Source organism: Scyliorhinus torazame, chromosome 21, assembly GCF_047496885.1.
Source record: "Scyliorhinus torazame isolate Kashiwa2021f chromosome 21, sScyTor2.1, whole genome shotgun sequence".
Taxonomy (NCBI): Eukaryota; Metazoa; Chordata; class Chondrichthyes; order Carcharhiniformes; family Scyliorhinidae; genus Scyliorhinus; species Scyliorhinus torazame.
Window position 1 is genome coordinate 865,805 of NC_092727.1, and position 27,989 is coordinate 893,793.

General features: G+C 48.4%; 1 protein-coding gene and 1 long non-coding RNA gene across 7 annotated transcripts in view; one reads left to right on the forward strand and one right to left on the reverse strand.

The window, feature by feature from the left end:
* Positions 1–8,514, forward strand: part of LOC140398084 (uncharacterized) — an 80,096-nt gene extending 71,582 nt beyond the window's left edge. For both annotated transcript variants that reach the window (XR_011937408.1, XR_011937407.1), the window contains exon 3: positions 8,343–8,514. This is a non-coding gene — a long non-coding RNA (uncharacterized lncRNA). The remainder of the gene's footprint in view (positions 1–8,342) is intronic.
* pou2f3 (POU class 2 homeobox 3) overlaps positions 1–25,021 on the reverse strand; it is a 97,111-nt gene extending 72,090 nt beyond the window's left edge. For 2 of the 5 annotated variants that reach the window (XM_072486292.1, XM_072486291.1), the window contains exons 1-3: positions 24,812–25,018; positions 24,627–24,715; positions 8,555–8,589 (exon numbers count right to left, since the gene is read on the reverse strand). In XM_072486292.1, the coding sequence (XP_072342393.1) occupies positions 8,555–8,589; positions 24,627–24,693 (102 nt within the window). In that variant the 5' untranslated portion in view covers positions 24,694–24,715; positions 24,812–25,018. Of the gene's footprint in view, positions 1–8,554; positions 8,590–24,626; positions 24,716–24,811 lie in introns of all 5 variants that reach the window. The other 3 variants (XM_072486294.1, XM_072486293.1, XM_072486290.1) reach the window with 3 other exon arrangements.
* Between the last annotated feature and the right edge of the window lie 2,968 nt (positions 25,022–27,989).

A 27,989-nucleotide genomic window follows, 5' to 3' on the forward strand; every position in this document is an offset into this window, starting at 1 on the left:
TTGCTTCTAACTGAGGTTATCGGAATTAACTGGGAATAGCACAAGCTGCCATTGCCAAAACTATTACCCATCCCCATTTCCTGAAGGTGCCAACTCCTTTTAAGTGAAATTTAATGGACAGGTGCCCTTTGTTGTATCCACCCCCTCAGGCCATTCAACACTGCTGTTTTATTGCCCCTACAGTATTGCCCCTACACCATGTCAAAGGGCACAGGGTTATATACAGAGTAATGCTCCCTCTACACTGTCCCCATCAAACACTCCCAGGACAGGTATAGCACGGGGTTAGATGCAGAGTGAAGCTCCCTCTACAGTGTCCCCATCAAACACTCCCAGGACAGGTACAGCACGGGGTTAGATACAGAGTAAAACTCCCTCTGCACTGTCCCCATCAGAAATACCCAGGACAGGTATAGCACGGGGTTAGATACAGAGTAAAGCTGCCTCGACACTGTCCCCATCAAACACTCCCAGGACAGGTACAGCACGGAGTTAGAGACAGAGCAAAGCACCCTCAACACTGTCCCCATCAAACACTCCCAGGACAGGTACAGCACGGGGTTAGATACAGAGTAAAGCTTCCTCTACACTGTCCCCATCAAACACTCCCAGGCCAGGGACAGCATGGGGTTAGATACAGAGTAAAGCTCCCTCTGCACTGTCCCCATCAGAAATACCCAGGACAGGTACAGCACAGGATTAGATACAGAGTAAAGCTCCCTCTACACTGTCTGCATCAAACACTCCCAGGACAGGGACAGCACGGGGGTAGATACAGAGTAAAGCACACTCTACATTATCCCCATCAAACACTCCCAGGACAGGTACAACATGGGGTTAGATACAGAGTAAAGCTCCCTCTACACTGTCCCCATCAGAAACTCCCAGGACAGGTACAGCACAGGGTTAGATACAGAGTAAAGCTCCCTCTACACTGTCCCCATCAAACAGTCCCAGGACAGGTACAGCACGGGGTTAGATACAGAGTAAAGCTCCCTCTACACTGTCCCCATCAAACACTCCCAGGACAGGTACAGCACGGGGTTAGCTACAGAGTAAAGCTCTCTCTACATTGTCCCCATCAGAAACTCCCAGGACAGGTATAGCACGGGGTTAGATACAGAGTAAAGCTCCCTCCACACTGTCCCTATCAAACACTCCCAGGACAGGTACAGCACGGGGTTAGATACAGAGTAAAGCTCCCTCTACACTGTCCCCATCAAACACTCCCAGGACAGGTACAGCATGGGGTTAGATACAGAGTAAAGCTCCCCTTACACTTACCCCAACAAACACTCACAGGACATGTACAGCACGGGGTTAGATACAGGGTAAAGCACCCTCTACACTGTCCCCATCAAACACTCCCAGGACAGGTACAGCACGGGGTTGGTTAGATACAAAGTAAAGCTCCCTCTACACTGTCCCCATCAGAAACTCCCAGGACAGGTACAGCACGGGGTTAGATACAGAGTAAAGCTCCTTCTACACTGTCCGCCATCAAACACGCCCAGGACAGGTGCAGCACAGGGTTAGATACAGAGTAAAGCTCCCTCTTCACTGTCCCCATCAAACACTCCCAGGCCAGGTACAGCATGGGGTTAGATACAGAGTAAAGCTCCCTCTGCACTGCCCCCATCAAACACTCCCAGGACAGGTACAGCACGGGGTTAGCTACAGAGTAAAGCTCTCTCTACACTGTCCCCATCAGAAACTCCCAGGACAGGTACAGCACGGGGTTAAATACAGAGTAAAGCTCCTTCTACACTGTCCGCCATCAAACACTCCCAGGACAGGTACAGCACGGGGTTAGTTACAGAGTAAAGCTCCCTCTGCACTGTCCCCATCAGAAATACCCAGGACAGGTACAGCACGGGGTTAGATACAGAGTAAAGCTCCCTCTACACTGTCCGCATCAAACACTCCCAGGACAGGGACAGCACGGGGGTTAGATACAGAGTAAAGCACCCTCTACACTGTCCCCATCAAACACTCCCAGGACAGGTACAGCACGGGGGTTAGATACAGAGTAAAGCACCCTCTACACTGTCCCCATTAAACACTTCCAGGACAGGTACAGCATGGGGTTAGATACAGAGTAAAGCTCCCTCTGCACTGTCCCCATCAGAAATACCCAGGACAGGTACATCACGGGGTTAGATACAGAGTTAAGCACCCTCTACACTGTCCCCATCAAACACTCCCAGGACAGGTACAACATGGGGTTAGATACAGAGTAAAGCTCCCTCTACACTGTCCCCATCAGAATCTCCCAGGACAGGTACAGCACAGGGTTAGATACAGAGTAAAGCTCCCTCTACACTGTCCCCATCAAACACTCACAGGACAGGTACAGCACGGGGTTAGATACAGAGTAAAGCTCCTTCTACACTGTCCGCCATCAAACACTCCCAGGACAGGTGCAGCACAGGGTTAGGTACAGAGTAAAGCTCCCTCTACACTGTCCCCATCAAACACTCCCAGGCCAGGTAGAGCACGGGGTTAGATACAGAGTAAAGCTCCCTCTGCACTGTCCCCATCAGAAATACCCAGGACATGTACAGCACGGGGTTAGATACAGAGTAAAGCTCCCTCTACACTGTCCGCATCAAACACTCCCAGGACAGGTACAGCACGGGGTTAGATACAGAGTAAAGCTCCCTCTGCACTGTCCCCATCAGAAATACCCAGGACAGGGACAGCACGGGGTTAGATACAGGGTCAAGCTCCCTCTACACTGTCCCTATCAAACACTCCCAGGACAGGTACAGCACGGGGTTAGATACAGAGTAAAGCTCCCTCTGCACTGTCCCCATCAGAAATACCCAGGACAGGGACAGCACGGGGTTAGATACAGGGTCAAGTTCCCTCTACACTGTCCCCATCAAACACTCCCAGGACAGGTACAGCACGGAGTTAGATACAGAGTAAAGCACCCTCTACACTGGCCCCATCAAACACTCCCAGGACAGGTCCAGCACGGGGTTAGATACAGAGTAAAGCTCCCTCTACACTGTCCCCATCAAACACTCCCAGGCCAGGTACAGCATGGGGTTAGATACAGAGTAAAGCTCCCTCTACACTGTCCCCATCAAACACTCCCAGGACAGGTACAGCGTGGGGTTAGATACAGAGTAAAGCTCCCTCTGCACTGTCCCCATCAGAAATACCCAGGACAGGTACATCACAGGGTTAGATACAGAGTTAAGCACCCTCTACACTGTCCCCATCAAACACTCCCAGGACAGGTACAACATGGGGTTAGATACAGAGTAAAGCTCCCTCTACACTGTCCCCATCAGAATCTCCCAGGACAGGTACAGCACAGGGTTAGATACAGAGTAAAGCTCCCTCTACACTGTCCCCATCAAACACTCACAGGACAGGTACAGCACAGGGTTAGATACAGAGTAAAGCTCCCTCTGCACTGTCCCCATCAAACACTCCCAGGACAGGTACAGCACGGGGTTAGCTACAGATTAAAGCTCTCTCTACACTGTCCCCATCAGAAACTCCCAGGACAGGTATAGCACGGGGTTAGATACAGAGTAAAGCTCCCTCTACACTGTCCGCATCAAACACTCCCAGGACAGGTACAGCACGGGGTTAGATACAGAGTAAAGCTCCCTCTACACTGTCCCCATCAAACACTCCCAGGCCAGGTACAGCATGGGGTTAGATAGGGAGTAAAGCTCCCTCTGCACTGTCCCCATCAGAAATACCCAGGACAGGTACAGCACGGGGTTAGATACAGAGTAAAGCTCCCTCTACACTGTCCGCATCAAACACTCCCAGGACAGGGACAGCACGGGGTTAGATACAGAGTAAAGCACCCTCTACTCTACACTGTCCCCATCAAACACTCCCAGGACAGGTACAGCACGGGGTTAGCTACAGAGTAAAGCTCTCTCTACACTGTCCCCATCAGAAACTCCCAGGACAGGTACAGCACGGGGTTAGATACAGAGTAAAGCTCCTTCTACACTGTCCGCCATCAAACACGCCCAGGACAGGTGCAGCACAGGGTTAGATACAGAGTAAAGCTCCCTCTACACTGTCCCCATCAAACACTCCCAGGCCAGGTACAGCATGGGGTTAGATACAGAGTAAAGCTCCCTCTGCACTGTCCCCATCAAACACTCCCAGGCCAGGTAGAGCACGGGGTTAGATACAGAGTAAAGCTCCCTCTGCACTGTCCCCATCAGAAATACCCAGGACAGGTACAGCACGGGGTTAGATACAGAGTAAAGCTCCCTCTACACTGTCCGCATCAAACACTCCCAGGACAGGTACAGCACGGGGTTAGATACAGAGTAAAGCTCCCTCTGCACTGTCCCCATCAGAAATACCCAGGACAGGGACAGCACGGGGTTAGATACAGGGTCAAGCTCCCTCTACACTGTCCCTATCAAACACTCCCAGGACAGGTACAGCACAGGGTTAGATACAGAGTAAAGCTCCCTCTGCCCTGTCCCCATCAGAAATACCCAGGACAGGGACAGCACGGTGTTAGATACAGGGTCAAGCTCCCTCTACACTGTCCCCATCAAACACTCCCAGGACAGGTACAGCACGGAGTTAGATACAGAGTAAAACACCCTCTACACTGGCCCCATCAAACACTCCCAGGACAGGTCCAGCACGGGGTGAGATACAGAGTAAAGCTCCCTCGACACTGTCCCCGTCAACCACTCCCAGGCCAGGTACAGCATGGGGTTAGATACAGAGTAAAGCTCCCTCTACACTGTCCCCATCAAACACTCCCAGGACATGTACAGCACAGGGTTATATACAGAGTAAAGCTCCCTCTACACTGTCCCTGTCAAACACTCCCAGGACAGGTACAGCACAGGGTTATGTACAGAGTAAAGCTCCCTCTACACTGTCCCCATCAAACACTCCCAGGACAGGTACAGCGTGGGGTTAGATACAGAGTAAAGCTCCCTCTGCACTGTCCCCATCAGAAATACCCAGGACAGGTACATCACGGGGTTAGATACAGAGTTAAGCACCCTCTACACTGTCCCCATCAAACACTCCCAGGACAGGTACAACATGGGGTTAGATACAGAGTAAAGCTCCCTCTACACTGTCCCCATCAGAATCTCCCAGGACAGGGACAGCACGGGGTTAGATACAGAGTAAAGCTCCCTCTACACTGTCCCCATCAGAATCTCCCAGGACAGGGACAGCACGGGGTTAGATACAGAGTAAAGCTCCCTCTACACTGTCCCCATCAAACACTCACAGGACAGGTACAGCACGGGGTTAGATACAGAGTAAAGCTCCCTCTACACTGTCCCCATCAAACACTCACAGGACAGGTACAGCACAGGGTTAGATACAGAGTAAAGCACCCTCTACACTGGCCCCATCAAACACTCCCAGGACAGGTCCAGCACGGGGTTAGATACAGGGTCAAGCTCCCTCTACACTGTCCCCATCAAACACTCCCAGGCCAGGTACAGCATGGGGTTAGATACAGAGTAAAGCTCCCTCTGCACTGTCCCCATCAGAAATACCCAGGACAGGTACAGCACGGGGTTAGATACAGAGTAAAGCTCCCTCTACACTGTCCCCATCAAACACTCACAGGACAGGTACAGCACGGGGTTAGATACAGAGTAAAGCTCCCTCTGCACTGTCCCCATCAAACACTCCCAGGACAGGTACAGCACGGGGTTAGATACAGAGCAAAGCTCCCTCTACACTGTCCGCATCAAACACTCCCAGGACAGGGACAGCACGGGGTTAGATACAGAGTAAAGCACCCTCTACACTGTCCCCATCAAACACTCCCAGGAGAGGTACAGCACGGGGTTAGATACAGAGTAAAGCACCCTCTACACTGTCCCCATCTAACACTCCCAGGACAGGTACAGCACGGGGTTAGCTACAGAGTAAAGCTCTATCTACACTGTCCCCATCAGAAACTCCCAGGACAGGTACAGCACGGGGTTAGATACAGAGTAAAGCTCCTTCTACACTGTCCGCCATCAAACACGCCCAGGACAGGTGCAGCACAGGGTTAGATACAGAGTAAAGCTCCCTCTACACTGTCCCCATCAAACACTCCCAGGCCATGTAGAGCACGGGGTTCGATACAGAGTAAAGCTCCCTCTGCACTGTCCCCATCAGAAATACCCAGGACAGGTACAGCACGGGGTTAGATACAGAGTAAAGCTCCCTCTACACTGTCCGCATCAAACACTCCCAGGACAGGTACAGCACGGGGTTAGATACAGAGTAAAGCTCCCTCTGCACTGTCCCCATCAGAAATACCCAGGACAGGGACAGCACGGGGTTAGATACAGGGTCAAGCTCCCTCCACACTGTCCCTATCAAACACTCCCAGGACAGGTACAGCACGGGGTTAGATACAGAGTAAAGCTCCCTCTGCACTGTCCCCAACAGAAATACCCAGGACAGGGACAGCACGGGGTTAGATACAGGGTAAAGCTCCCTCTGCACTGTCCCCATCAAACTCTCCCAGGACAGGTACAGCACGGGGTTAGATACAGAGTAAAGCTCCCTCTACACTGTCCGCATCAAACACTCCCAGGACAGGGACAGCACGGGGTTAGATACAGAGTAAAGCACCCTCTACACTGTCCCCATCAAACACTCCCAGGAGAGGTACAGCACGGGGTTAGATACAGAGTAAAGCTCCCTCTACACTGTCCCCATCAAACACTCACAGGACAGGTACAGCACAGGGTTAGATACAGAGTAAAGCTCCCTCTGCACTGTCCCCATCAAACTCTCCCAGGACAGGTACAGCACGGGGTTAGATACAGAGTAAAGCTCCCTCTACACTGTCCGCATCAAACACTCCCAGGACAGGGACAGCACGGGGTTAGATACAGAGTAAAGCACCCTCTACACTGTCCCCATCAAACACTCCCAGGAGAGGTACAGCACGGGGTTAGATACAGAGTAAAGCTCCCTCTACACTGTCCCCATCAAACACTCCCAGGCCAGGTACAGCATGGGGTTAGATACAGAGTAAAGCTCCCTCTACACTGTCCCCATCAAACACTCCCAGGACATGTACAGCACAGGGTTATATACAGAGTAAAGCTCCCTCTACACTGTCCCTGTCAAACACTCCCAGGACAGGTACAGCACAGGGTTAGGTACAGAGTAAAGCTCCCTCTACACGGTCCCCATCAAACACTCCCAGGACAGGTACAGCATGGGCTTACATACAGAGTAAAGCTCCCCCAATGTCCAGTTAGAGGAATATAGCATTCACGGGGAGATGTGGTACCAGAGGAGATTGCAAAGGTGAACTAGGGCATTTCTAGTTGCAGACGATAGATGTATATATGAAGAGTTGGGAGAGCTGAAGCTAGTATAGGGCTGGATGTAATCCCAGACACAATAACGCAGCAGAATTTGGGACTTCCTCATTAGGATGGCAAATGGGAGGTTGGTGAACAATGTTGAAATTGAGTCTGGCGATGAAGCAGCCTGGGTGAGGGCTTCAGTGATGGACAATCGGATCTGGGGAGGCACAGCAAATGTCACGGGAGGATGTGTAGTTAAGACTCAATGGAGGATCGATTAGGAAATTGGAATTATGGATTTCACCCTTTACTAACTCTTCAGAAGCCTCTGGCACCACCAAGGTCCATGTATCACATTCCCGTGGAGTTAATGGAATTGTCTCACCTTTAAATGCTGACCTAAACCATAACCAAGACTCTGAGCAGCATTGGCACATTTACCCTGACATGGTACAGAATCCCATTTGATTAAAATCTGAGATAAAGGAATTTGAATATTGTCAAATAGACATGGGTTAGCTTCCCATGTCTGACCCATCTATCCTATCTGAATCCTTTTCCCTTAACCATTTAATGGAACAATGAGCAAACTACCAATCCAATCAAAATTAGAATTTAATATTGCTTCAACTCCAAACCTGACCTAAATCTAGCCCCATCTTCACCAACTCAAATCTCTCTGCTAACCTTGACGTCAGTGACTCACCCTCAGGGCAGCAGGTGCATGGGAACACCTGCTCCAAACCAGACAACATCCTAACTGGGAAATATATTGGCCGTTCCTTCACTGCCACTGGGTCAAAACCCTGGAACTCTCCCCAACAGTGGCTGTACCTCCACCACATAGACCACAATGGTTCAAAGAGGCAGTTCGCCATTACCTTCAAGGGCGATTAGAAATGGCCAATGAATGCTGGCCTCGGAAGCAAAGCCCACACCCTGGGAATGAATTTTAAAAACATAATGCTGAATATAAAACCTGACCCAAGATGAATGATGTACAAAGTCATGTTGAACTCGAAATTTTGACTTTCTCTCTCTCGCTCTCCACAGATGCTGCCAGATCTGTGGAGTTTTTCCAGAACATCCACTTTTGTTTCAGATCATCAGCACCCACAGTATTGTTTTTATGAATGATATCTAGTTTTACTTTTAATATCCTTGTGTTTGGTGATAAGAAAAATATTCAATGACTGAGTCAAAATAAAACAATGAAGTATGTCAAGAGTTTAGTGTCTCGCTCACACCTGCTGAGAAACACTCACCTGTCGCGTGAAATTCAGGCTGTTTCGTTCAATACCTGGTTAAAAAAAAATAAAAGAATGAAATTGCAGAGCAGCACCACTTACTGAGCCAGAGCACAAGTGCTGAAATATGGGCAGGGAGGATGGCAGAGTTCAGCAACATGTTATCACCACAGCACAGTTATTAAATCATTATTCATCCCAAATAACTGATGCTGTTGAGGAGGGTTGAAATTAACTCTGGAAGAGGATGGGAACAAGGATAAAAAAGAAAAAGAGGTCTGGAACTGACTGATTGCACTGGATAAGAAATGGTAAGGCATTTGATGAATTCAGTAAGAGGGAATGCAATAAAGTCTAAATTAGGTTAGTGTGTACATGATTGCAGATATCCACATTTAAATCTGAGGTGTGGATAATGCCTCAAAAGAAGGCAAGACTAATTACTAATTATTCCTGGATGCAAGGTGTTCCAGCAAGGAAGGAGGGGTGTCAGTATAGAATGTCTTAGAGGGGTCAAGATCAAACTGTTACGTTGGTTGGAGCCAAGGAAAAAAAAAAGAGGTGCTATTACTGGGGAAGGTGGGACATATACAAGAGGGACGGTCTGCACCTGAACCACATTGGGACCGACATCCTTGCAGGTAGGTTTGCTAGTGCTGTTGGGAGAAGTTTTAACTAGTTTGCCAGGGGAGGGGACACAGAGCATTAGTAAAATAGACATCTTCCAAAGTAAAGGAAGCAGTCAGCAAGTTCAGCTATGTTGAACATCAAGAGAGCAAGACAAGGCTGGATGGTCTTTAAGTAAGACAAATGAGTTAAGGAGTGGATTGACATGTGAAATTATGATATTGTTGCCATCACAGTGAGATGGTTAAGGGAAGGGCAGGACTGGCAACTTAACATTCCGGGATATAGGATCTTTAGGCCAGAGAGAGGAGGGTGTAAAAAAGGGAGGGGGGGGGGGGGTGGGCAGAGGCTTCGGTGTGGTCCCCGATCTGAGAGAACCATCGGTTTGTTCAGGGGAGAATGGAGGGGGGTTCCTGAGCTGGCACAGGGCACATATTTGAAGAATTTGGGACCTGTTTATAGATGGGACATTTGCGAGTGTTGGGGCGTTGGAGGAAAAATTTGGGCTCCCCCCTGGAAATGCCTTCAGATACATGCAGGTGAGGGCGTTTGTAAGACGGCAGGTGAGGGAATTTCCGGTGCTGCTAGCGCGTAGGATCCAGGATAGGGTGCTCTCGGGGGTGTGGGTTGGAGAAGGCAAGGTCTCGGCGATCTACCAGTAGGTGCAGGAGGAGGAGGAGGCCTCGGTGGAGGAGCTGAAAGGTAAATGGGAGGAGGAGCTAGGGGAGGAGATAGACGAGGGTACGTGGGCGGACGCCCTGGGCAGGGTAAATTCTTCCTCCTCTTGCGCCAGGCTTGGTGTTCGGGGAGCCCAGCAAATCATGCCCACATGTTCTGGGCGTGCCCAGCGCTGGATGGGTTCTGGAGGGGCGTTGCGAGGACGGTGTCTAAGGTGGTAAACACCCGGGTTAAGCCGAGCTGGGGGCTCGCGCTATTTGGGGTATCGGACGAGCCGGGAGTGCAGGAGGCGAAAGAGGCCGGTATTCTGGCCTTTGCGTCCCTGGTAGCCCGGCGGAGGATTCAGCTACAGTGGAAGGATGCAAAGTCCCCCAAGCGTGGAAGCCTGGATCAGCGACATGGCAGGATTCATTACATTGGAGAGGGTAAAATTTGCCTTAAGAGGATCTGTGCAAGGGTTCTTCAGGCGGTGGCAGCCGTTCCTAGACTTTCTAGCGGAGCGTTAGGAGATGGTCAGCAGCAACCCGGGGGGGGGGGGGGGGTACTTTGTGTTTACTATTGTGTTTATTATCGTTTAATGGGGGGCTTGTATATTGGGGGAATACGTGACATAGCTATAAGATGTTTATTTATGTGCTCTTTGTTTTTTTCTTATTTCTGTAAGGGTTCAACTGTTGTTGAAAATATGTAAAAGATTTGAATAAAAATATATATATATTTTTTTTAAAAGGGAGGTGGTGTTGCACTATTAATTAAGGAATCAATTACTGCAATGAGGAAAGATGATATCTTGGAAAGGGAGTTTTTTGCATCAATGTGTAGAAGACCCAACAAGAGATGGAGCAGTCTGGATCTGGTTCTGGGGAATGAAGCCGGACAAGTGTTCAATATGGCAGTGCGGGAGCATTTTAGTGATAACAACACGGTATAGTTAAAGTTTATTATGGACATGGACAAAAGTGATCTGCAAAAGATAGTTTGGGTTGGGGCAAGCCATATTTTACCACGATAAAGCAGGATCTGGCCAAATTTGACTGGGAACAGCTTCTTACAGGAAAATCTACAGTGGAGCATCAGAGGGCATTCAAAAAGGGAATGGGGAGAGTACAGGTCCAACATGTTCCCTAATGAGCAATAGGTTTAGGGAACCCTGGATGTCTATGACAATCCAGAACGGGATAATAGAATCATAAACTCAACAGTGCAGAAGGAGGCCATTCAGCCCATCAGGTCTGCACCGACCATCTTAAAAAGCACCCTACCTAGGCCCCCACCCTATCCCCATAACCCCACCTAATCTTGGACACCAGGGGGGGAAATTTTGCATGGCCAATTCACCCAATCTGCACATCATTAGATGTGGGGGAAACCAGAGCACCCCGAGGAAACCCACGCAGACACGGGAAGAACTTACAAACTCTACACAGACGTTCACCCGGGGTCGGAATCAAACCCAGTCCCCGATACTGTGAGGCAGCAGTGCCAACCATTGTGCCACCATGTAGAGAAATACATTTTTTTAAATTTGGAGTACCCAATTCTTTTTTTGTTCCCAATTAAGGGGCAATTTAGCGTGACCATTCACCTACCCTGCACATCTTTGGGTTGTGGAGGTGAGACCCACTCAGATATAGGGAGAATGTGCAAACTCCACATGGACAGTGACCCGGGGCTGGGATCGAACCTGGGACCTTGGCGCTGTAAGGCAGCAGTGCTAACCACTGCACTAAAGACGTTTAGCAAGTCCAAAGAGAGAAATTCAACTGCAGCCCTAGAGGAATGTCGGAAGTGTAAGAGGGACTTAAGAACACAATTAGAAGAGAAAAAAGGGGGCATGAAAAAGGATTTGCGAATAAGATTAGGGAGAACCCCAAGATATTCTATAAATACATAAAGAGGAAGAGGTTAATTCGGGAAAGAGTTGAGCCCATTAGAGGCCAAGGGGGCAATCTGTGTGAAGCCACAGGACATTGCTAGGGTATTAAATGAATACTTCTCATCGGTCTTCACTCAGGAGAAGGACGACATAGGTACAGAATTCAGGAAACAGAACTGTGAGAACCTTCAGCAGTTTAACATAGGAAGTGAGGTATTAAAAATAGACAAATCCCCAGGCCCGGATGAAGTGCATCCCAGGCTGCTCTGGGGGACGAGGCAGGAAATTGCAGGGGCTCTAACGCAAGTGTTTAATTCCTTTCTGACCACAGGAGAAGTGCCAGAGGACTGGGAACAGCTAATGTTGTTCCACTTTACAAGAAGGGTGGTAGAGGTAAACCAGGGAATTACAGAGCGGTGAGTCTCAGTCAGTGATAGGGAAACTATTGGAGACAATTCTGAAGGAGAGAATTAATTTCCACTTGGAAAGGCATGGCAGATTAGGGATAGTCAGTATGGCTTTAGCAGAGGGACGTCATGTCTAATAAATTTGATATATACATCTTAAAATGATATAGATGAGAACTTGGGGGGGGAATGATAAGTAAGTTTGCAGATGATACCAAGATTGGCAAGGTGGTTAACAGGGAAGAGGGTTTTAGGCCACAGGAAAATTATAATTGGGTTGTCAGCTGGGCAGAGCTGTGGCAGATGCTATTTAATCCTGATAAGTGTGAGGCGATGCACTTTGAAAGAAGAAACAGGACAAGGGAGTATGTAATGAATGACTGGACACTAACAAACTCAGAGAAACAAATGGATCTTGGGGTACTTGTTCACAGATCCTTGAAGGCGGCAGAGCAGATGGATAGGGTGGTTAAGAAGCATATGGAACACTTGCTTTTATCAGTCGTGCAATAGAATATAAGAGCAAGGAGGTTATGTTGGAGATGTACAGAACGTTGATGAGGCCACAGCTGGAGTACTGTATGCAGTTCTGGTCACCCTGCTATAGGAAGGATGTGATTGCGCTGGAGAGGGTACAGAGGAGATTCACCAGGATGTTGCCTGGGATGGAGCATCTGAGCTGTAAGGAGAGACTTGGATTGTTTTCCTTCGAGCAGAGGACACCGAGCAGAGCACTCTAAGGGGGATATGATTGAGGGTAAATAGGAAGTAGATGTTCCCCTTGGTTGAGGGGTCAATCACAAGGGGGCATAGATTTAGGGTGAGGGGCAGGAGATTCCGAGGGGATATGAGAAAGAAATTTCACTTAGTGGATGATGAGAATCTGAAACGCACGGCCAAGGAAGGTAGTGGAGGCTCACCACCTTTAAAAAGCTATTTATTTTAAATCTATGATTTTATAAAAAGCTCTTGGATGACCATTTGAGACACCATCACATTTAAATGTCCCACGGACATGGGACAAGTGCTGGTAAGTGGAATGAGCGCAATTTTAGGGGTAGTTATTGTCGGTGCAGACTCAATGGGCGAAAGGGTCTTTTCCACACTGTACAGCTCTATTACATCATTAGGTGTATTCCATAGGCCACCAATTAGTGGGAAAGTCAGAGGAACAAATTTGCAAGATTATTACAGGGAGGTGTAAAGAGAGTTTATATAATGGACTTTTAATGACCCAAATATGGACTGGGAGAGTAAATGCATAAAGGACAGAGGGGAGTGTTTCTAAAGTGTGTTCAGGAGAATTTTCTGGATCAGTGCATTTCCAGCCCAATGGTTCGCAGGGGAATGAGGTGGCATCAAGTGCATCAAATATCAGAAGGAAGCATTCAGTGACAATGATCATAATAATAATCTTTATTGTCACAAGTAGGCTCACCTTATCACTGCAATGAAGTTATTGTGAAAATCTACGAGTCGCCACATTCCGGCGCCTGTTCGGGTACACAGAGCGAGAATTCAGAATGTCCAATTCACCTAACAAGCATGTCTTTCAGGACTTGTGGGAGGAAACCGGTGCACCCGGAGGAAACCCACGCAGACACGGGGAGAACGTGCAGACTCCGCACAGACAGTGACCCAAGCCGAATCTGAGACCCTACCACCATGAAGCAACAGTGCTAACCACTGTGCTAGTTTAGCTAGCCATGGAAAAGATCAAACCAAAACCAAAAGAATTAACTGGGAAAGGGCTGGTGGTTTCAGTGGGGCAAGAACAAATCTGACGGGTAAAGTGGAAGACTAGTGGAAGAATGGACTGCCTTTAAAAGACTAGTTAGTTCAGTGATACCAATCAATCCAATCGAAACGGTAGTTAACAAGAACTGTGGTTTTAATCAGCTAGAATGTGCCCACCAATAGCTCCTTCTACACTGAGAGGCTGTCCCGGATTGATGGGTTATATACCTTCTCAGAGGGGCGGAGCCAACAACAACATCAACACAACAGTAACAATGAGTAAATACAATAATATATACAACAGCCATACGTGGCTCACCACATTCAGGCACAGTCCAGGGTAGATTCCCAAAAAGGGAAGGGGGCGGGGGCGGGGAAAGGTAGGACAAAGACAGTTTCCGGAATACAAAAAAGGTAGAGAGCAAAGGGGAAGCTCAATGTGACAGTTGTTAGATTGATAATACAGGGGAGAATGAAAAAGAATATGGAAAGCCAAGGCTGGCTGTACAAAGTTGGTAAAACTTTAGAGCCAGATCCGATACGGCAAGAGCAATGTTCAGAATCTTCCAATCATCCTTCGATACAGGAGTGATAGCAGAGGACTGGAGAATTGGAATGGCTACACCCTTGATCAAAAAAAAAAGGTGCAAGAATAAATCCAGCAACTACAGCCCAAGTCAGTTTACACCAATGCCAGCGAATCTTGTCAAAACAATAATCTTCATTAATAGTCACTTGGACACAGGTGGATTAATTAAGGAAAGCCAGCACAAATTCTCTTCAACCAACTGGAGTGTTTTTTGGTTGAAGGTAATAGGATTAATTTGGTGTACATAGGTTTTGAAAATGTGTTTGATATTGTGTCACAAACAAGGCATCAGTAAAGATAAAGCCCATGGGATAAAGAGGTTAATGGCAGCATGGATGGAAAGTTGGCTGACTGGCAGGAAACAATAGTCATGAACACTTGTTCATCAGAGTGGAGGAAGGTACACCTTGGAGTTACCTAGGGATCAGCATTAGGACAATTATATTTCATGATCAATATTAATGACCCAGACTTGGATGGGCAGGGCACAATTTCAAAATTTGTGCAGACACGAAACTTGGGAAGTATTGTGAACTGTGAGGAGGATTTGAAGGTTGAGAATGGGCAGACAACTGACAGACAAGTGACAAATTAAGTTGAATGCAGAACAAGTGTGAGGTGACTCATTTTGATGGTATAGATTGCCTCTCTGCATTCTTCCGAAAGGACACAATTCCAAAGTGATGCAGGACGAGGAGGGGCACCCAGGAGAGCAGGAAATCATTGACGATGCATTTCGGGTTGAAAAAAAGATTGATAAGGCATAGGAATCTAGAAGTCCCTTTATAAATTGAGAGTGTAAAAAAGCAAGGAAATGATGATGAACCTTTATAAAACTCAAGTTTAGCCTCAACTAGAGCAGTGTACCCAACTCTGGGCACCAGAGATATTGGATAGGGTGCAGAAAGAATGGTTAGGATCTGAAATGCACAGCCTGAATGGAGATGGTGCGGGGATTATTGGAGGATAATTGGCAGGGCTGCAGGGAAAGGTGGGTGTTATAACCCACACGGGGTTGGAACAAAGTTTCCCAGTGAGTCTTGCCGAATAAGGGCTCCTCTGCTAAAGGGGCGGGGAGTCCGAGGACATTCATTTAAAAGAAATTTTTTTTTTTAGAGTATCCAATTTTTTTTTTCCAATTAAGGGGCAATTTTATCTTGGCCAATCCGCCTAGCCTGCACGTCTTTTGGGTTGTGGGGGCGAGACCCACGCAGCCACGTGGAGATGAGCAAACTCCACACAGACAGTGAACCAGGGCCGGCATCGAACCTGGGATCTCGGTTCCGTGGGGCAGCACTGCTAACCACTGTGCTACCGTGCCGCCCCTGCCTGAGGACATTCATGATTGAGATCTGTATAAAGTCAGCCAGGTATGGAACCGACAGAGCAGACCCAGCTGGAATCTGATGTATATGTAAATGTAATTCCTTTTCAATAAACCAAGTGTCCTTTATACCAACTCAATTTGGACTAGTTTGTGGCCTACAAAAGTGGGAGAGTGGAATTAGCTAAATTCTTATGATGAGCCAAATTGCCTCTTCCTGTGCTGTAATCAATTATTCTAGGATCTTTCGCCAGTTGTCTTTCATGAAATTATACCGTGAGTCAGACACTAGTTTGACAGCTAATGAACTATCCAGCCAGGTCTTCCTTCATTTGCCAAATACGGTGACTTTCTCTCTACCACCCCACCCACCCAGAATTATTTTCTCACCGAATAGTGAGTGTTTGGAACTCCCTTCCTCAAAAGGCAATGGAGCAGGGTCTTTGACTATTTTTAAGGTAGTTATAGATTCTTGGTAAACAAGAGGTTATCAGAGGTAGTCAATCAGATTAGCCATGATCTTATTTAATGGCAGAGCAAGCCACCTCCTCTCTCTCCACCCCCACACTAGCTTCCTACCTACCCCCACACACATTAACAAGGGATCGGCAAATTTGTTTCCGCATATTAGTCTAGTGGGACAGAGTCCAGACTGGTGGCCTTGTTTCCCCAAATGTACCGCCTCGACTATACAACCAGAGGATTTAACTCTACACTTTCCTTCCACAGCCAAATAGCCAATTGCCATAGGAACAACCAGTGCCTCTGGGAGGGGGAGCTGGGATTTACTGTGGAGTTTGGAACTGTAATAAAAACTGCTGCTTCCATGGTATTTAATTCTCCTGGTGCATGCCTAATTTGAATTTCAAATGAGCTCCCCTTTGCTCCCACATAGCCAGACTGCCCTCCTCCAGTATGTAAATCCTTCTCCTCACAAGGCTCCACTATGAAAATTAGATAGAAAAATGCAAATCAGCCTGAGCCTATCTCCATGGCAACCTCTTTGCTGCTTTGGAGTGTGTGCGCTGTTGTATGGGACTGAGTCACCCAGTTCAGAGATTGCCCTTTGATCCACAGACTGATAAACTAGCTGATCAGGGGCAAATTATTCTACGCAATTTGGTCTGAGGCAAGGGTAATGGTGGAACTTCTGGCCTCACTACACGAGAGCATATCCCAATTAGAGTCAGGACAAGAAAACTCTGACCATTTGCCCACATGGAACAGTTTTTACTTTAATTTAAAAAAACAGAGATTAAAAACTAATTTGTTGCTGACTGGAATAGTCCGGCCCTGAGAAGCAAGCAAAGTGAGGAAAGTAGGTCCTGGTTTCACAAAACAGCAAATGAGGAACAGTTCAGCAAAACTTGTCCCTTTCCAAAAGATAGATCCAAGCTCAATACCCCACTCTACAATTCCAAAGACTCCTGAAATCCCAACCTACAGGCCTTCCACCCGAGGATCAGTGCTCATGAGAGAGAGAATTGTCCGAATTGACTGACAGAACCGAGAAGGGACCAGATGCATGGTAGGCAGATTTGCTGACACAAAGTTAGGTAGAAAAGTAAAAGCAAAATACGACAGATGCTGGAACTCAGAAATAAATTTAGAAAATGGTGGATAAGCTCAGGGGGTCTGGCAGCACCCAGTGGAGCGAGAAACAGCGGTACCGTTCAGTCCAACAGGACTCACTGGTCTGCAAAGCAACATGGATAACTTCAGTGAATGGGGGAAATTTGGCAAATGGGGAAAAATGCAAACTTGACCTTGCAGAAAAATAGAGAAATAGCAAATTATTTAAATAGAGGCTGCAAGATTGAGGGGTTGCAGAACTCAGGAGGTACAGTGGGTGTGCGTCCTGGTACATGAGCAAAAAAATACTATACAGGCACAGTAAATGATTCGGAAGGCAATTCTCAGAATCGGGGGGGCTCACCATGTCAGCACCGGCTCTCGAAATGAGCAATTTACTTACTGCCATTCCCCGTAACCCTGCATTCAGATAACAGTGTGATTCCCTTTTTGAATGCTTCGATTAAACCTGCTGTCACCACACTCAGGCAGTGTATTCCAGATCTTAACTACTCACTGCATAAAAATGTTTTTCCTCATGGCATTTTTGACAATTGCTTTCTATCTGTGCCTCTCATTCGCAATGCTCCTATGAGCAGTCCCTTTGTGATGTTGAATACCACTATCAAATGGGGTTTTAAAAAATGTGTTACCATCACTTGACTGATTCCGGAGATAAGGATTTATTTTATGGGAAGAATGAGAGGTGATATTATTGAAACACAAGAGATCCGGCGGGAGCTCGACAAGGTGGATGATGAAGGAATGTTTCTCCTTGTGGAAGAGACTAGAACCAGGGAACACAGTTTAAAAATCAGGAGTCTCCTATTTAAAACAGTTGGGGAGAAAACAAAGAGGGCTGCAGAATTCCCCCCAGGCAACAGTGGAGACTGGATCGTAGAATCTACAGTGCAGAAGGCCATTCAGCCCATCGAATCTGGCGGCCCTTGGAAAGAGCTTCCCACTCAAGCCCACACCTCCACTCTATTCCCGTAACTCCACCTAACCTTTTTGGACACGAAGGGCAATTTTGCATGGCCAATCCACCTAACCTGCACATCATTGGACTGTGGGAGGAAACCGGAGCACCCGGAGGAAACCCACGCATGCAGACTCTGCACAGACAGTGACCCGAAGCTGGAATCGAACCTGGGACCCTGGCACTGTTAAGTAACAGTGCTAACCACTGTGCTACCGTGAGGTAGATCGACATCTTGGTCAGTCAAGAATCTAATGGTATAGGTAGGGGGTTGAGGTCACCATCAGGTCAGCCATAATCTTACCAAATAGTGGAGGCGGCTTATGGGGCAAAATGGTCTATTCTGCACCTAGTTGGTATGTAACTTCATCTTTCAGTGAACATTCCAGACTCCCAATCATCCCTACCTATCACCCATCTCATCAACAGCCTACAAGAATGGCCCTGACAGTCTCAACAAGGGGTACGGATTCAGGTCAATATACCATCTGATCATCTACTGCCTCCATCAGTGGATGAATCAGTGCTGTCATTGATGGGAGGTGGAGGCTGGGAGGAGAGAAAGGTTTAACCACCTTAAAGATACTGTGCAGCTGCCTTCAATAACATTGGACCAAAGAGTCTCGTGTCCACATCGAAGGAACCCACCATCTTCTTGAAATAAGATGTAATGGATGATTGACAGCAGTTGAATTATCACCTAACTGGTGCTCATGTAGATTAAAAGCTGCCTAGTTACTTTATTCCGCTCCCAGTATCTACAGTTTTTCTTTGCCGTGATAACAGGCTTAAGTTTCCAATTCGGTGTTCTGGTCTCTACTCACTCGAACCAAATCCCTTTGAAGATACCATTAGTCAGACCTGTAAACATCCCAAATGAAGCCACAGGAATGAGTCACTCGGAGTTTAACTAGGTTTCAGTTGCTATCTATTTTGTGACAATATAAAAGCTTGGCTGGGAATGAGAGCTGAGGGTGCAAAGATACTTCAAAGGTATTTGGACGCAAGTGGGCAAGAACTTGGCAGATGGAGTATGCAAAGAAAAATGTGAAGTTATCCACATTGATAGATTCATAGGTTCCCTACAGTACAGGAGGCCATTCAGCCCATCGGGTCTGCACCAACCCTCTGAAAGAGCACCCTACCCGGGCCCATATCCCTCTATACCCACCCTGCCTATGTAACTGTAACTTTTTTAAAGGAAAAAATTGTACCCGCCTCTACCGCTGCCTCTGGCAGCCCGTTCCAGACACTCACCACCCTCTGTCCGAAAATATTTCCCCTCTGATCTCTTTTGTATCTCTCCCCTCTCACCTTAAACCTATGCCCTCTAGTTCTAGACTCCTCTACCTTTGGGAAAAGATGTTGACTATCTAACTTATCCATGTTCATCATTATTTTATAGACCTCTATAAGATCACCCCTAAGCCTCCTACGCTCCAGGGAAAAAAGTCCCAGCCTATCCAGCCTCTCCTTATAACTCAAACCATCAAGTCCCGGTAGCATCCTCGTAAATCTCTTCTGCACTCTTTCTAGTTTAACAATATCCTTCCTATAATAGGGTGACCAGAACTAAACACAGTATTCCATGTGTGGCCTTACCAATGTCTTGTACAACTTCAACAAGACATCCCAACTCCTGTATTCAATATTCTGACCAATAAAACCTAGCATGCTGAATGCCTTCTTCACCACCCTGTCCACCTGCGACTCCACCTTCAAGGAGCTGTGTACCTGTACCCCTAGATCTCTGTAACTCTCCCCAACTCCCTACCACTAACTGAGTAGGTCCTGCCCCGATTCGATCAAACAAAATGCATCACACCTCACATTTATCCAAATTAAACCCCATCTGCCATTCATTGGCCCACTGGGTCAAGATCCTGTTGCAATCTTTTTTTCAATATACATATAAATTTAGAGTGCTCAATTATTTATTTTTTTCCAATTAAGGGGCAATTTAGCGTGGCCAATCCACCTAACCTGCACATCTTTGGGTTGTGGGGGTGAAACCTACGCAGACACGGGGAGAATGTGCAAACTCCACACGGACAGTCACCCAGAGCCGGGATTCGAACCCAGGACCTCAGCGCCACAGTCCCAGTGCTATCCACTGCGCCACATGGCACCCTCCTGTTGCAATCTCATATAACCTTCTTCACTGTCCACTATGCCTCCATCTTGGTGTCATCTGCAAACTTACTAACCATGCCTCTTACATTCTCATCCAAATCATTAATATATATAACCAATAACAGTGGACCCAGCCCCGATCCCTGAGGCACTCCGCTGGTCACAGGCCTCCAGTTTGAAAAACAACCCTCGACAAACCTCCCTTTGGCTTCGATCGCCGAGCCAATTTTGTATCCAATTGGCGACCTCACCCTGGATTCTGTGAGATTTAACCTTTTGCAACAACCTAACATGCGGTACCTTGTCAAAGGAGAGGGAGTGGGAGGGATTGGGGGGGAGGGGAGGAGAAGGGATTGGGGGGGGGTGGGGGAGGAGAGGGGAAGGGATTGGGGGGGGAGGGGAGGGGAAGGGATTGGGGGGAGGGGAAGGGATTGGGGGAGGGGAAGGGATTGGGGGGAAGGGATTGGGGGGAGGGGAAGGGAAGGGATTGGGGGGAGGGGAAGGGATTGGGGAGAGGGGAAGGGAAGGGATTGGGGGGAAGGGAAGGGAAGGGATTGGGGGGAGGGGAGGGGAAGGGATGGGGGGAGGGGAGGGGAAGGGATTGGGGGAAAGGGATTGGGGGGAGGGGAGGGGAAGGGATTGGGGGTGAAGGGATTGAGGGGAGGGGAAGGGATTGGGGGGGAAGGGATTGGGGGGAGGGGAAGGGATTGGGGAGAGGGGAAGGGAAGGGATTGGGGGGGGAGGGGAAGGGAAGGGATTGGGGGAGGGGAGGGGAAGGGATGGGGGGAGGGGAGGGGAAGGGATTGGGGGAAAGGGATTGGGGGGAGGGGAGGGGAAGGGATTGGGGGGAAGGGATTGGGGGGAGGGGAGGGGAAGGGATTGGGGGAAGGGATTGGGGGGAGGGGAAGGGAAGGGATGGGGGGGAGGGTAAGGGATTGGGGAGAGGGGAAGGGAAGGGATTGGGGGGAGGGGAAGGGAAGGGATGGGGGGGAGGGGAAGGGAAGGGATTGGGGGGAGGGGAAGGGATGGGGGGAGGGGAGGGGAAGGGATTGGGGGGAGGGGAGGGGAAGGGATTGGGGGGAAGGGATTGGGGGGAGGGGAAGGGAAGGGATTGGGGGGGAGGGGAAGGGATTGGGGAGAGGGGAAGGGAAGGGATTGGGGAGGGGAAAGGGGATTGGCGGAGGGGAAGGAAAGGGATTGGGGGGAGGGGAAGGGAAGGGATTGGGGGGAGGGGAGGGGAAGGGATGGGGAGGGGAGGGGAAGGGATTGGGGGGGAAGGGATTGGGGGGAGGGGAGGGGAAGGGATTGGGGAGAGGGGAAGGGAAGGGATTGGGGGGGAGGGGAAGGGATTGGGGAGAGGGGATGGGAAGGGATTGGGGGGGAGGGGAGGGGAAGGGATGGGGAAGGGATTGGGGGAGGGAAAGGGATTGGGGGGAGGGGAAGGGAAGGGATTGGGGGGGAGGGGAAGGGATTGGGGAGAGGGGATGGGAAGGGATTGGGGGGAGGGGAGGGGAAGGGATGGGGAGGGGAGAGGAATGGATTGGGGGGAAGGGATTGGGGGAGGGGAAGGGATTGGGGGAGGGAAAGGGATTGGGGGGGAGGGTAAGGGATTGGGGGAGGGGAAGGGAAGGGATTGGGGGAGGGGAAGGGAAGGGATTGGGGGGAGGGGAAGGAAGGGATTGGGGGGAGGGGAGGGGAAGGGATTGGTGGGGAGGGGAGGGGAAGGGATTGGGGAGGGGAAGGGATTGGGGGAGGGGAGGGGAAGGGATTGGGGGGGAGAAGAGAGAATGGATTGGGGGGAGGGGAAGGGATTGGGGGAGGGGAGGGGAGGGGAAGTGATTGGGGAGGGGAGGGGAAGGGATTGGGGGAGGGGAAGGGATTGGGGGGGAGGGGAAGGGACTGGGGGGGAGGGAAGGGATTGGGGGGAGGGGAAGGGATTGGGGGGAGGGGAAGGGATTGGGGGAGGGGAAGGGATTGGGGGAGGGGAAGGGATTGGGGAGGAGGGAAGGGATTGGGGGAGGGGAAGGGATTGGGGAGGGGGAGGGATTGGGGGGATGGAAGGGATTGGGGGGGAGGGGAGGGGAAGGGATGGGGAGGGGAGGGGAGAGGAATGGATTGGGGGGAAGGGATTGGGGGAGGGGAAGGGATTGGGGGGAGGGGAAGGGATTGGGAGAGGGGAAGGGATTGCGGGGAGGGGAAGGGATTGGGGGGAGGGGAAGGGATTGGGGGGGAGGGATTGGGGGGAAGGGAAGGGATTGGGGGGGGAGGGGAAGGGATTGGGGGGGAGGGGAAGGGATTGGGGGGAGGGGAAGGGATTGGGGGAAGGGGAAGGGATTGGGGGGAGGGGAAGGGATTGGGGGGAGGAGAAGGGATTGGGGGGAGGGGAAGGGATTGGGGGGAGTGGAAGGGATTGGGGGGAGGGGAAGGGATTGGGGGAGGGGAAGGAATTGGGGGGAGGGGAAGGGGGAAAAGGTGAGGCATGTGGGTGGTGGGGGGAAGGGAAAGGGATGGGGAGGGGAAGAATGGGGGAAGGGGAAAGGGGAGGAAGGGAAAGGAATTTGGGGCGGAAGGGAAAGGAATTGGGGGGGAGGGAAAGGAATTGGGGGGGAAGGGAAAGGAATTGGGGGGAAGGGAAAGGAATTGGGGGAAAGGGAAAGGAATTGGGGGGAAGGGAAAGGAATTGGGGGGGAAGGGAAAGGGATTGGGGCGGAAGGGAAAGGAATTGGGGGGAAGGGAAAGGGATTGGGGGGGGAAGGGAAAGGAATTGGGAGGGGAAGGGAAAGGAATTGGGGGGGGGAAGGGAAAGGGATTGGGAGAGGGAAAGGGAAGGGGAAGGAGGGGGAGGGAGGGAACGACAGATGGGGGAGGGATGGGGGGCTGCTTGCCTGGACCCATTTATGGTGAGATTCGCCAGGCCCAGGAGCAAGTTCAGGAGGAGGTCCTCCACACCGGATGTCCGTAGATCAGGAGCGTGGGGTGAAGTGTAAACAAAACCTCGAGAACAGCGTTGTCAACAAACCAGAAAGGGAGTGCAGCCAAGGACACTGAACATGGACATGGCTCACGGACTCCACAAATCTTCAAGAGTGGCAGGTCTCTGGGGAGGACGAAGGTTGCTCTGTGCCCTCCATCACAGCTCCCCAAATTTTAGTGGGAGGGCGCCTCCATATAGGGACCTCCAGCAAGGACGTCCGCCACCGGTTGGCAACGAGGCACGCCAAGACATGTCCGGACGGCAACGAGGGACGCCGAGGCATGTCCGGGCGGTACAGGAAACCCCTCCGCACAGTGCGAAAAGGCACAGAGGGTATTTCCACGAGGAGGCTGGGGTTGTGGGGTACTAGTGCCCAGGGGAGATTCGGGGGGTTGGGACCAATGCGGAATTCCATCCAAGCGGGTTTTTAGGACAAAAGAGAAAATGCTGCAAAATCTCAGCAGGTCTGGCAGCATCAGAGAAAAGAGCTAACGCTTCGAGTCCAGATGACCCTTTGTCATAGCTCAAAGTTTTTAGGATGACAGCTGGAGTGAGGGAATGGGATGTGTGACATCCTCCTGTTCACTGTCTGTAACATTCCACTAGTCACAGTAAAGAATGGGCCACAGAAATTCCCAGATTTACGGGAGACTGGGACAGCTGGGAATTACTGGGACAGCTGGGAATTACCAGCATAGCGAGGAGCAGTGCCCAGCGTGGACTGTCCCAGCCAAGGACACGGATTGCTTCTAAATGATTCACAATCTAATCACCTGGAGTTCTGCAAATTCTGCTCAGAGCCTGGTGACAACATTCAAACCTCATCTCCCACTGCACCAAAATAAAATGCCAACAATGGAATCTGGGACTGTGTAGTGAGATTGGAAAGCGGCAGCTCCTCTCCTGAATAACTGTGCCTGGAACTCCCTAGCCCACAGTGACAAAGCAGTCACAGCCTAAACAACAGGCTTTCAGGCTGTGGAGGGCATCACATCGAGTAAGGACCATAACCCTCTCTCAGACCATTCACCAACTAAGAGGATACAAATTAATAATTGATGCAATTAGTTCCAGATATCAGGTGGACATCTCAATTCAGCACATTTTCTGTAAAAAAGCTATTTGTGAGTCTGATCCTATTGGAAAATGGATTCACAAGAAGCAAAGTTTGAAATTGCAAACACTTGTACCTACCTGCTCGCTCGTGCTGCTGAGAGACACCAGTCCCAAGATGGGGTGATTTATCTGTGCCCCCACTCATCTTCCAGTCGCAAAGGAAACAGCTGATTTTAATAAAACACAGAAACAGACAGCCAGTAAAATGAAGCCATCATATGGGTAATAGAATGACAGATCAATGAATCATTCACTCTCCTCACCTTCAAACACAAACTTGTGCAGTCAAGGCCCTGGCCAATGAGTGAAGTGTTTAGAATAATGACCTTGCTGACACTCGGGCTGAAGTTTCTCACTCACCAAGGAAGCTCCTCTCGTCAGTCCACAAAACTCACCTCCCTCATTTCAAAAAGCCCCTCTTGCAGCGGTGAGGCGGCAGGTGAGAGGCAGTTTAGAGTTCGGTATAATTTAGGCAAATTTGAGTTGAGTGAGTCGCTGCAGGTGGCTTCTGACAGTTTTACTCGGTGAGTTACGTGCCTGACAAAGAGTTATTTGCATATCATCATCACCAGCTTGTGCAGCAGTAGCCAGCTCATCCTCCTTTATTTGTTTAACTCAACAACTACCAGCTCGGAATAAACAGAATTACCTTTTAACTTTATTATTTATAACTAACAATTCAGATGGAGTAAAGAAGGTGCTGCCCTGTATCTGGGGCAGGTTATATTCCAATCATTTGGGTATAAAACCTGCTGCAAACCTCTTTAAAGGTATTTGAGGATCAACAATCATTGTTTTAAGACTGGATTCACATCCGATTTTCTTTCGGCTGCAGCCCAAACATAGCCGAACTTTGGGCTTTAGCAGGAGCTCAGAGTCTGTGCCGGTCAGGGCGATGGCTGGACATTGGAGTAATGACTGCACAGCTGCTAACCTGATGCCAGACCCCAGTCCCCTGACTCCAGCCACATCCACACTCAGAACGGTGCCATCAAACCCATGATCCAGTTTGCACATCACAGTATGACCCTGACGGAGTCCATTCGGCCTTTCCTGTACGTGCTGGTTCTTTGAACCTCCAAGAATAAGTTTTTTAAATATAAATTTAGAATACCCAATTTTTTTTTCCAATTAAAGGGTGATTTAGCGTGGCCACCTACCCTGCACATCTTTGGGTTGTGGGGGTGAGACCCACGCAGACACGGGGAGAATGTACAAACTCCACACGGCCAGTGACCCAGAGCCGGGATCGAACCTGGGACCTCGGTGCCGTGAGGCAGAGCTCTAAGAATAAGTTGGGGAAAAAACCTACGCATTAGTGGCACAGACTGCCTGAAACACCAGAACAGGAGCTGTTACAAAACCACTTCACAGAATTGAAACAAGATCTCAAACAGAGTTAATAAAAGAAAAAGTTGTTTTAAAAATTTGGAGAAAAAAATTACGAACAAAAATACGACTCCGTGTGACTGGTAATCAGAGACACACACCACATACTCATCCCTTACACTTTTTATTTCAACTACAAATTTGTAACCTCCAGATTCCTCATCTAGGCTATCCCTCTGTTCCAGTTTCCCCATAGCGGTGCACAATTTTCCATATTCTAAACAGTCACAACAGTCACTTTGTATTCCAGACCCTGAGTATTGATTATGGAGTATTCCAGACCCTGAGTATTGATTATTGAGTATTCCAGACCCTGAGTATTGATTATGGAGTATTCCAGACCCTGAGTATTGATTATTGAGTATTCCAGACCCTGAGTATTGATTATTGAGTATTCCAGACCTTGAGTATTGATTATTGAGTATTCCAAACCCTGAGTATTGATTATTGAGTATTCCAGACCCTGAGTATTGATTATTGAGTATTCCAGACCCTGAGTATTGATTATTGAGTATTCCAGACCCTGAGTATTGATTATTGAGTATTCCAGACCTTGAGTATTGATTATTGAGTATTCCAAACCCTGAGTATTGATTATTGAGTATTCCAGACCCTGAGTATTGATTATTGAGTATTCCAGACCTTGAGTATTGATTATTGAGTATTCCAGACCCTGAATATTGATTATTCAGTATTCCAGACCCTGAGTATTGATTACTGAGTATTCCAAACCCTGAGTATTGATTATTGAGTATTCCAGATCCTGAGTATTGATTATTGAGTATACCAGACCCTGAATATTGATTACTGAGTATTCCAAACCCAGAGTATTGATTATTGGGTGTTCCAGACCCTGAGTATTGATTATTGAGTTTTCCAGACCCTGAGTATTGATTATTGAGTAATCCAGACCCTGAGTATTGATTATTGAGTATTCCAGACCTTGAGAATTGATTATTGAGTATTCCAGACCCTGAATATTGATTATTCAGTATTCCAGACCCCGAGTATTGATTATTGAATATTCCAGACCCTGAATATTGATTACTGAGTATTCCAGACCCTGAATATTGATTACTGAGTATTCCAGACCCTGAGTATTGATTATTGAGTCCTCCAGACCCCGAGTATTGATTATTGAATATTCCAGACCCTGAGTATTGATTATTGAGTATTCCAGACCCCGAGTATTGATTATTGAGTATTCCAGACCCTGAGTATTGATTATTGAGTATTCCAGACCCTGAGTATTGATTATTGAATATTCCAGACCCTGAGTATTGATTATTGAGTTTTCCAGACCCTGAGTATTGATTATTGAGTATTCCAGCCCCTGAATATTGATTATTGAGTATTCCAGACCTTGAGTATTGATTATTGAATATTCCAGACCCTGAGTATTGATTATTGAGTATACCAGACCCTGAGTATTGATTATTGAGTATTCCAGACCCTGAGTATTGATTATTGAATATTCCAGACCCTGAGTATTGATTATTGAGTTTTCCAGACCCTGAGTATTGATTATTGAGTATTCCAGCCCCTGAATATTGATTATTGAGTATTCCAGACCTTGAGTATTGATTATTGAATATTCCAGACCCTGAGTATTGATTATTGAGTATACCAGACCCTGAGTATTGATTATTGAGTATTCCAGACCCTGAGTATTGATTATTGAGTATTCCAGACCCCGAGTATTGATTATTGAGTATTCCAGACCCCGAGTATTGATTATTGAATATTCCAGACCCTGAATATTGATTACTGAGTATTCCAGATCCTGAGTATTGATTATTGAGTATTCCAGACCTTGAGTATTGATTATTGAATATTCCAGACCCCGAGTATTGATTATTGAGTATACCAGACCCTGAGTATTGATTATTGAGTATTCCAGACCCCGAGTATTGATTATTGAGTATACCAGACCCTGAGTATTGATTATTGAGTATTCCAGACCCCGAGTATTGATTATTGAATATTCCAGACCCTGAGTATTGATTATTGAGTATTCCAGACCCCGAGTATTGATTATAGAATATTCCAGAC